This window comes from Crocodylus porosus, unplaced genomic scaffold, assembly GCF_001723895.1.
Source record: "Crocodylus porosus isolate Cpor-Errol unplaced genomic scaffold, CroPor_comp1, whole genome shotgun sequence".
NCBI classification, from domain to species: domain Eukaryota; kingdom Metazoa; phylum Chordata; order Crocodylia; family Crocodylidae; genus Crocodylus; species Crocodylus porosus.
Window position 1 is genome coordinate 13,399,281 of NW_017728943.1, and position 10,768 is coordinate 13,410,048.

The 10,768-nt window shown below is 47.2% G+C and overlaps 1 protein-coding gene across 1 annotated transcript in view; it reads right to left on the minus strand.

The window, feature by feature from the left end:
• Positions 1–177, minus strand: part of SLC22A15 (solute carrier family 22 member 15) — a 48,628-nt gene extending 48,451 nt beyond the window's left edge. The window contains exon 1 of the mRNA XM_019548737.1: positions 1–177. Within this exon, the coding sequence (XP_019404282.1) occupies positions 1–82 (82 nt within the window). The 5' untranslated portion in view covers positions 83–177.
• Positions 178–10,768: the final 10,591 nt, after the last annotated feature.

Genomic DNA, 10,768 nt, shown 5'->3' on the forward strand with positions numbered 1-10,768 from the left:
GCAGCACGGCGAGCAGCACGCACAGGAACACCTGGTAGGGCCCCATTTGCCCCACCAGCGGGAAGGCCTCCTCCACCTCCATGTCGTCGCCACAGCGCGGGGGGCCCGGCCCGGCCAGCCCCTGCTCGCGAGCGGCGCGCAGCGCATCCCCGACAGGCGGGCGGCAGGCTAGTGGGGAAAAGGGCGCTGCACGCATGCGCCGGCGGGCAGGAAGGCTGGACTGCGCGTGCGGGAAGGTAGGGGTAACATCTGGTGCGTGGCACACCGTTGGTGGGGGGGAACCTAGCAACCGGGATGAAGCAACGCATGCGCGGTAGGGCTGTGGGCGCTTGGGAGGGGCCGAAGAGGACCGCGCTCCCCTACAGCGCCCCCTCGTGGCCCGGCTGTAGCACCACCGCGGCCCCGCCGCTGCGCCTGCCGGGGGAGGTCTGCGGGGCCCGCTGCGGATCTGTTACATGCACCCGTATGTACCTGCATGTACACAGCATATACCTACATGGATATACGTATCCCCATGTGTATGTACGTAGCTACGTATGCATGGGTGTATGTGTGTCTCTGCATAGAGAAAGAGAAATTTGCACCCTATAGACTAGCCAAGGTAGGTATATCGATCTCTTATATACCCAGTGCAAATTTACCCTGGCCTGCCTTCAGACTAACAGTTCACTACGTCTTGTATATACATATGTTTGTCTGTATACACTCACAACTATATACCTACTTCTATAAGATATATGTAAGTATAGTGTATAAGTGTGTGTGTATGAGAGGTAGTTAGCTGTGTTAGTCTGAAGGCTGGCAGATCTGTGTGTGTGTGTGTGTGTACATGCACATATGTGTGCATATATGCATACACATACCTATGCATATGTACACATGCACACACACACGTGTGTGTGTGTATAACATTAAGACATGGCAAATGTATATATGTGTGCATGTATAACATCTACTTTATTTAGTCTATGAAGTGCTGATCTACCCTGCCTTCTGCCTGGGGATGTGCATGTGTGTACACATATTCACACACACAAGAGGTAGTCAGCAGTTTTAGTCTGAAGTCAAGGAGAAGGCAGGATAGATTTGCCCCTGAAACTAATCAAAATAGATGTGTGTGTATGTCTTTATCTCTAGCACAAGCGCTTATGGGCTGAAGCTCACTTCAGCAAATCCTGTGAAAGAGCATACTCAAAGCTGTGTACAGGAAGAAAGGTATTTGAATACTCAAATTCAGATATTTAGATCTCTCTCTCCTTAGATACAGCTTTGGGCCTGTCCTTTCACAGCACCTCATGAAGTGAGCTTCATCTCATGAAGCCCATATATACATCTGTCTCCTTTGGTTAGTCTGTAAGGTACTAATCTACCCTACCTTCTGCTTGATCTCAGACTAACACCACTAGTGACATCTCTTTATCCACATGCCCCAGAAAATTAGATGAGACTGATGGTTCTGTCGCTTGTTCTCAAGGGATGTAGGGCCACAAAAGCTGTGTGCCCTGGAGGTAGGGGTTTTGGGCAGAAATAACTCTGAAATGGCTGGACCAGGTTAGCTCAGGAAAAAGCATCTTTGGATCAAGGGCAAATGAAGTTTCAGCCCTGATGCAGCATGCAGTGGCAGCACACTGAACTCATACCCTGGCCCTCCAGTCAGCAGCGTCAGAAGGAGCTGCTCAGCTGTTTGCTGCAGCTTTTACTTCAAAGGATGCAGCTTCTTTGCTCAGCTGGAGCTCATCAGCCATCCTGCACCGCTGATCAGAGAAGAGGTGCCCTTGGAGATAAGAGGTTCCAGCTGTTTGCTGAGACATTTAACAGTCCTGCAGCTGTTTGATGCAGATATGTATGTACCCCCAGCTGGTTTGCAAAACCTTCACCTGTGCAGAGGATCAAGGGTCCTAACCCTAAACAGTATCTGGGTTCACCTAGTGAAAAGTGGCCATGGCATACTGTGCAAGATACCGAGAATTGCAGATGCCCAGTGGTCATGAATCTGCTACAGTATATTTTGACCTAATATTTTTACAGTAAGACTCCAAAAACACAAGACTGCCAGGGTTTTAGCTTGTGTGAGACTCCCACCCCACTACCCCTAACAGAGCATAGAATGGCAAGAGCCATTCCTGGGGATGAAAAGCCTCTTATACATTTTTCATGGTGTCAAGGTGCAAGTAAAACAACCATAGCCTCCAATTCTCATTGTGGTAGGCTAACCTAGCATATGGCTAGTTCTTCAGGCTATAGCTTTGGAGGTCTTCCCTGTTTATGTAGGGTAGGTTAATTGATATGCTGAACTAAATCCTCACTCCCACTCTTCTTATGTCTCTTGGCCTGGCCAGACCCCTATTAATTCTGTTAGCATTGAGAAAGGCTTGATTTTAGTGGAGTCAAGTATATCTACAGCATTTTCTACACACGTTTTCTAACCCCCCAGTGTTGCTTCTTACTCATGGTTTTCTTACACTCCCTTGGTCTGTTTATAAAATGCATAGAAACACCCCAAACCTTTAACAGGCCACATATTTAATATTCAGCCCCTCTGAAGTGAGCATGTCAGTTAGAAGCTGCCCAGTGCTACTTACCGGTATCTATCTCCACAGGGCATTTGGATCTTGGATCTGTGTCAGTGTGACGGGGCAAGCTCAAGGCTGAGTCTTGAGTCGGCCTGCCCACCTGTCTCGCCTGCCATGACTGCTGTTCCGTAACTAGTGGAAAATGCAGGAGACTACCCATTACATACCCTGATGCCAGGGGGCACTATCCACCGCTCTAAACCTCCCTTACACGATGGCCCATGCTTCACAGATGACATCCAGGATAACATTATGCTCCTGGCCCTTCACACGCACATTCACACCGCTCTCCTTTCACTAGGGCCTCTTGCACTTCACCCCCTCTCACAGGATCTCTTTCTTGCATTGACAACTTGTTCCACCCTGCTCCTTCTTGGAGCGGCTCCCGTAGGTCTTGGGGATTTATCCAGATCACACCTTGGGTGGCAGATGTACAGTCTCTTGGGCCTCCCCCACGTCCCCCGCCTGGGTAGTGGCCAGCCAGTGTCCCAACCCAGGCCAAGCCTGCCCTGGGCCTGCTCGGGACAACTCTACATAAACCTATACAAACACACACTGGGCCCCTGGGCCCCATGTACTAGGCTCCTAGCCCTCGGTTCCCCCTCACTGGGGCGCCACACTTCCCTTGACTTGTTCCTCGGGGGGTTGGAATATGTACTACCCTTCAGGCTGTCCCACAGCCCTACTCAACCCTCATCAGGGCCCTCACTACCACACCCCCCCGGGGCTACACATCTATCCCCTCCCTGGGGCCTCCAGAGTCTCATTCCCCTGTGGGGGCTCAGATGGCCATAGCCATGCCTGGCCCCCTTATACCCATAGTGTTGTGGGGGCTAAGGGTTATTGAGGCGCCCCAGCCCTCCTTTCACTGAGTAGGTGAGCGGTTGTGGTATTTAAGTGGGGCTGCCACACCACTGGCAGTCCTACCAGGCCTCCCTGTCCCGGCAGGGTGCAGTTTTAGGTCTTGACTAGGACCAAGAGCCCCCTGCTCTTTCCTGCCATATGTTTCATAGGGCAGTTCAGCCAAGCAATGTCTCTGCCTGGCTTCCAGCAGCAAACTGCTGTGTTTATATAGCTGCCTGTGTTTTAAGACAGCCACTGCAATCCGGCACCTGCTGGCTGCCTGACTCAGCCCTTAAAGTGGGAAGCACTACAAGTACACTGCCACAGTAAGTGATTCTCAACCAGGGTGCAGTGGCACCCTGGGGTACCTTGAGATCCTTTAGAAGTGCCACAAGATGCCACACAATTTTAGCACTGTTAGGTGGGCAAACATGATTCACAGGATAAAACCAGAATTTCAAGTAGGAATCCACACTGTCAAAAACATTCTGACCTGCTGTGGTCTGAGTTATTTGCAACAGATGAGCCAATGTATTTTTTTTTTGTGGTCAGAAACAGAAAAAAATGAAGAGTTGGCATTTTCCAAGTGGTCCTTGAGTCTACTGAGAGATGCCTCAAGTCTAAAAAGGTTGAGAACCACTGATATATGTAAATACAATGGGAATGCCCCTCCAGTTTGCCTTGTACTAGATAGGAGCAGCAGGAAGGGCTAACACAGTTCCACAGTCACTTCCAGCCCCTCAATATTATATGCTAAAAAAACAGATTTCAGATTGAACAGATCATAATATGATCAGATAATTATACCTCTTCTTTCTTGTATGCCTTAACAGTGGAATAGTTTAAAATGCTCACTTTTTTAAATGCCACAGTTATATTTCATAGCAAATGACTCCCTAAGTTGAATGGCAGCAGTTTACACTTTACCTTTGAGTTGTAGTTCCAGGCTGTCTGCAGATCTGAGCAGCCCAAACTTCAATGATTACATCCTGAAAGTCATTTTCATTGTGATAAGGGCTAACAGCATTTTTGTTAAACTGAAAACTCCTGAATACAAGAGAGCAACAACTGTGTAATAGTCACGGCTTACTATAGTACCACAGATTTAAAAAGTGATGAAAATTCACTACAAGATTTAGCGACTGAAGGATCTGTGGCTTCCACATTCCTGGTTATTCAGAAAGATATCCTAGGGAAAAAAACATTCATAGCACTGGTAGATAAATGTGGGTTTCCATATGCAAGCCTGATTCTGCTGCTCTTTTTCAGGGGAACAGTCTGTTAAATTTAATTGTATGACTCCCACAAGGAAAGCTCTACCTTCCTAGTTCCATGCATTGAAGCCAGATGTGTTTCTATGCATTTAGTTTGCCAGGGGCATTTTTCAAGTTTGCATCTCTCTAAAAGTTAGGCAAATCAACCTGAATGTAGCTGGGAGACTATTACTAGCCATGAGGATTTAGGTTCACAATATGCAGTACCCATCTTAATTAGCTCTGGGGAACCTTCATTAATGGAAACAAAGAGCTGGGGTTCTTTTGGCTTCCTTGCAGTACGTATTCTGCAGTAGCCTGATGTTAGTAATCTGAACTGTCATCAGTGAGGTAGAAATGCTACCTGCAATGTATCTTCCTTTCCTTTCTTTCCTATCATCTGAAAGTTTTTCTGATCAGACTAAGCAGCTGTGTGTTACAGCAGGCTTACCCTGTAATACTCTGCAAACCTAGCATATGGCTAATTACAATACACACTGACTAAGTATTGAGCCAAACAATCCACTAAGGCCTTCTTGTTTCTCTGATGTACCACTTTACCATTTTTGCAGACAAAGCAATAACTCCTTTGGAAGTACTTTCCAATTTTAAATAAGGATCTGGGATGATGAATTTCTGGCTAGGATGTGAACAGTGTTAAATGGGGGATCCCACCCTCCCTTCTGGATGGATACCAATCCAGGACCCACATGTATTGCTACTTCCATTTCACCTCTGGGTCTGGGTAGTGACTGGGTTTTGGAAGCAGACTCCCAAGTGCAGACCTATGTCTGACATCCTTCCTGGGCAGTGGGACCCTTCTGTGTGGCCACTTCAGGACCTGAAACCAGTGCCTCAGCCTTTCTGAGCTTCCCTGGCCACTATAAAATATATTCCTTCAGAGTCTACCTGGTTAAGGGATCTCTGATCTCTCCATAAACTTTATAAAAGCATAAAATAAAGTCTTAAGAAAGTAATCACAAACACTTATTCTTAACCAAGCACATGAAAGAGTTATTGCTGTTTTTCAAAAATCTGTCTTACCTAAAAGCCTATCATCCCTGTCTGGGTCCTTTGAATGATTATGGTTCCCCTTCCTAAACCTGTCAGCATTTGGTTCTTCTTTTGAGCCTCATCCAAATCAGTTCTGTTTGCCTGAAGAAAGGAAGCATAATGTTCAAAGCTAATAATCTTGGCATTGTCTCTCAACAGCCCCTCTGTTTGTGACCTTGGGTCAGTGTGGACCATCCGTCTTACTCTAAAGACTGTTCGTGATTCCAAATTTGATATACTAATGTACCTCCTCTAGCAGAGGGAGCTGTTTAATCCATTTTGGGTTTGTAAGTAAAGAAGATATGGCAGGAAGCAGCATCCTCATATTCCCTGGTTGTGCAAGAGGTTGCTGGTAAAGCACTTCGTAAGATATCAGTGGCTATTCTTTCCCCACAACAGCTCCAGAGATGGAATATGCTTCTCTGCTGAATATGCCATTCCTTCAGATGAAGATTTGGATGTTTTCGTAATTTACAATGCACACAGCCTAAAGCAGGAACAACCTCTTCTTCCTGGAGAAATCCACGCTCTAAAGCAAGGCTTTGGCTCCTGACATAATGCTCTCACAAGGAAAATGAGTTATATTTGGAACCTCAGCAGTATGCATGTGAACAGGGCCAGCGTTAGGCATGGGCAGTGTGGGTGACTGCCCAGGGCACTGTGGTCAAGGAGGCACTGTATGGGAAGATAACCTAAAGAGTGTTCTTTGTGTCCTTTACATGGTGTAGATGAAAGAGTGACCAGTGACACTAGTTCTGGGCACAGGTACATACAGCAGAAGTTGGCAGAAGTTTGAAGGACTGCCACTACATCAGGGAAGAGAAGTCTTGAAAACAAGGTGGAAGCTAGTCTTTTAAAGACTGGGGAGAGGAGGAGCTTTGGTTCTTTCTTTTGGGGACCATTGTCTAGTTCTCCTCTAGGCCTCTATGTAGAATCAGTGTACTCAGATTCAGATATTTACCCCCTCCCCTCATCAGCATTTCAACATTTCTAACTCCCTAAACATAAACACCACTCTGTTTTTTTGGTAAATTTCTGTAGCCAGACAGCATGCATCTTAGAAGATCTCAGGAAGCTGAAGGGGGAGCTACTTTTCATCCCCAGTAAACCTCTCAGAGACAAGGGCTCTCAGCACTATTTGGCTGCAAAGGCATCTACAGGAGAAGCTTTTCATTCTGCAACATCAGAAAAAGACTGCAACAAATTCAGTGTCGCTTGGTAAAGAAACACACAGCCTACGCACAAAAAGGAAAGAGAGTTTGAGGGACATCCTGGTATCTGAGAACTGGAAATTTTGACCCATCCTGGGTTCCAGAGATCTCTACTTGTAAGAGATAAAGAATAATTAAACATTTGTTCCCCAAGAACAGTTGTGCATCTTTATAACAGCACAGGGTGTGCTCTGTTACTGAAAGGGGCATGAGCAAGCAGCTTGCAGGTGGCTGCACTACCAATCAGGCCCAATTACCTGATTGGAAACAGGGCCTAGCCATTCATTATCAGAGCAGGGCCCTGAGCAGTGTAGCCAGCAGTCTGCTGCAAGCAGCTGAAAGAAGAACACCACCCAGCTGGAGCTGCTGCTCATGACATCTTGGAGGTTCAGGGTAGGAACTATGGGGAAGGCGGAGGCTTCTGGTCCTGGAGCATGACCTAAAACTGTACCCTTCTGGGGTTGGATGGCGTGGTGGGATCGCCAGTGGCAGGGCAGTCTCAAGGAAATACCACACCTGGACATCACCAGTGAAGAGTGAGTATGGGGCACCAGAAAGCCTCAGCCCCTGCTGCCTTGTGGGTGACCCCATGGAGAGGAAAGGCTAGGGAAGCACACCCCAAAGTCAAAGCAGGAGCCCAGGCTCACAGTGAGTCCTGAGGCAGGGACCTGAGAAAGCTTCCAGATTCACTGTGAGCCCTGAGTTGCATTTAGGGAGCAGGGTGTGAGGCTCCAGGGGGGTGGGGCCCTGAGCCTACAGGGAGCTAGTTGTGAAGCTCCTGGGGCAAGGGGATAAAGGGACTGTGAGTCCAGTGTTGGGAAGGGGATTGAGGCCAAGTGTTAAGCAGAGAATGAGGCTTCAGTGGGGCTGTGAGGGGACCAAGAGGCTTCCAAGCCAGGCTGAGAGCCTGAGGAAAAAAGAGGGGCTAGGAGCCCCGATTGAGTAAGAGACCAGGCTGGGAGGCCAAGGAACAGGGAGGGGATGGGAGCCCCAATTGATAGAGTGACCATGTGTCAGACCAAGCAAGTTATAGGCCAGACATTAGGCCAAGTAAGCTACAGGTCGGATGTTAGGCCATGGATGCCATCTGTGAGGCATGGGACATGGTATAGGGAAGGTTAGAGCTGTGTATATAGGCCCTTGGCATCTGGGCAAGTAAATGGGCAGCCTCCTGCCTTGTTATTATCTCTTAATTACTACCATCAAAGGGATGGCAGGTGAAGTAGGTGGGCAGTTTGCCATGAAACAAGTAGGCGAGCCAATGTTCAGACCCACTGGGACGCCCACTTTTTACAATCTTGTAGAAATAACTGACTGTACTCTGGGGCTTGTGGACATCTGTATGCACTCAGAGACATGCATTAGCCACTCTGGGGTATTATTTATGATTATTTATTACTACAGGAGTGCCCAGATGAGGGCTACAGTGTCTAGGATGTTCTACAACCACAGTAAGAAACTGTCCTTGCTCTGAAGAATTTACAACTTAATCTAAGACATGGATCAACAAGAGGAATGGAGGAAGGATGACAAGAAAGTGACATGAGTTACATGAGTATGTATAGTATCTGAGTATACATCTAAGTGGTTTTGAATCAACTGATTTTGTTAGTAAGAGGACTATGGTAAGTCTCTACCAACCTCCACTTAGATGCTTTCACCTGGCTGTTTTCCACAAGCTTTAGGGTAGAATTTATACTTGAGGAATATTTTGAAGAGGAGAGTAGCAGCTGGGTGATTATTTCAGGGACAGCACAGTAACAGGCACAGAAAGACATGTGAAGGTTAGTGTAGAAAGGAGCAAACCCCCTTTGCAGGCATCATTGGCTGAGCTAAGGAGTAGGAGGTACAATAGATTGAGAAGAGTCTAGGGGTGGATCCAGGGGGGTTACAGTCGTGCAGTTGCACCCCTTGTTTGGTTCCTGGTCCACCCTGTTGCAGTGCATTTCAAGTGCCTGACACTTTAAGAGGTCAGGCAACCTGCAAAGCCACTGGCTTGTGCAGGCCAGGGCTAAATGGGAGTCAGCTGACCCATGGAGCTGGCAGGTGAAACTAAGCCTGATGGGGAGTTATCTAACTTGAGAGGAAGGCTGGACTTCGAGCAGGTATATGCCCAGGCCCTGAGAGAAACTGGCAGTAACATTTTAGAGCCTGCTGAGAAAACACCACCTCAGCCAGATGGCTGCAGCTCCAGAAGGTCAACATGGAAAGTAGCACCTAAAGCAGCCTGGAAGTTTGGGAAGGAACTAAGGGGAAGAGGAGGTTCATAGGGACTCAGAGGGGTCCGGAGCCCAGAATGGGCTGAGATGCAGGACCAGTGTGGGGTCTAGGAACCTACTGAGAAGGTGAAAGTGTGGGACAAGAGAGGGTCCAGGAACCCCAGAGAAGGGGCTAAGTGAAAGAGAACATCAGTAAGGATGCCATCTGTGGGGCATGATGCAGGGGAGGAACAGAGCCATACAATTAGCCCATAAGGTGGTGACCTGGTGGTCATTTTGAGAAAGCAGCCTCCCTCATAAAAGTAATAAACATCTAGGCATGGCAGACAACTGAAGGGGTGATTGCCCAGAAAGTGAGGGCTGCAGGGACTCCAGGGACTTCACGGCCAGTCCTGGTTGGGTGTTTGGCAGAACGTCCTTCATTTAAAACTAACTGCCAGGCAGTGGCAGAAATATTTCTATTCAGGCAGCAGTGAGACGCTCAATTGACTTCATGGCTCAGTATAGCGTACCTTTTTCCTTCTAAACTCTTTATTCTACAGGTGTTAACAATTTGTTCTCCTTTTTAGTGATCTTGATGTTCCACTAATCAAGCTATCCTTTCTTTAGCAATTGTGCTGTCTGTTGGCTACTCCTGGTAATGTAGCTCTATTTTACAGCCCTGCAGACTTTTTAAAACTCTAGCTTAAAACATTTATTCAGTTGTGAAAACATTAACTCAGATGAACATTAACTCAGGTGTAGAAATAACTTTCAGTAAAGCACTGGATGTGCTGTCAAGATGCTCAAGAAGGTTTGATTTTGATTTGTGAATTTGAAAGAGATGTATGTTTAATTCTAATGGCTACAGGACTAAAGAAACATCTCATTATTATTTTACACCTAGTTTATTGTGTTTTTTAATACATATATGCTACTGCAAATTAATGCACATTCCAATAAAGTTATATTTGTTTTTGCTTCTTAAATTGAATAATATAGCTGTATGTCCCCAGCATATTAGTCTATTTTTTATCTGGAGAAATGTGTTGTGTTATATGTGATAATGTCCCACACCATCTGCACCCCCTTTTTTAAAATCCATGGGTGGGCCTGTCAGGTAAAGACAAGAAAGAGCTCAGATTTGATGTGGTGAGATGATGACACAGTCAGAACAATGAAGCAGGGAGATGTCTGATGGTTTCAACACTACTCGGAGCACCCATGGCCCTTCTTTATCAAATGCAACCTCATGGCTGTATCCAGACACATGGACTTTTGGTTCCACAGGGACAACTAGCAGTGGTGCACTTTGCACCGCCACTACTTGTCCCCAGGGAAACCCCGTACCACGCACAATCTGGTGTGCAACAAGTTACCCCAGAGGCGGTAAGGGAAGCTGTGGCCAGCACTGGGCTGGCCCCAGCAGCCTTACTTGGGGTCCTGGGAGCTTCCCAGTGCTGCAGCAGCAGCGATTCTGCTGCTTGGAGCCTAGCTGGCAGCCACAGCACAGCTCTGGGCAGCCCAACTCTGCTTTTGAGCAGTGTGCGCTGCTCCACTTTTTTTCTCCATGGGTTTTTTTGACTCCTGGATATTCAGGGGTCAAAAAAACCCTCTGCGCTGCTCCCCTGCAGTGT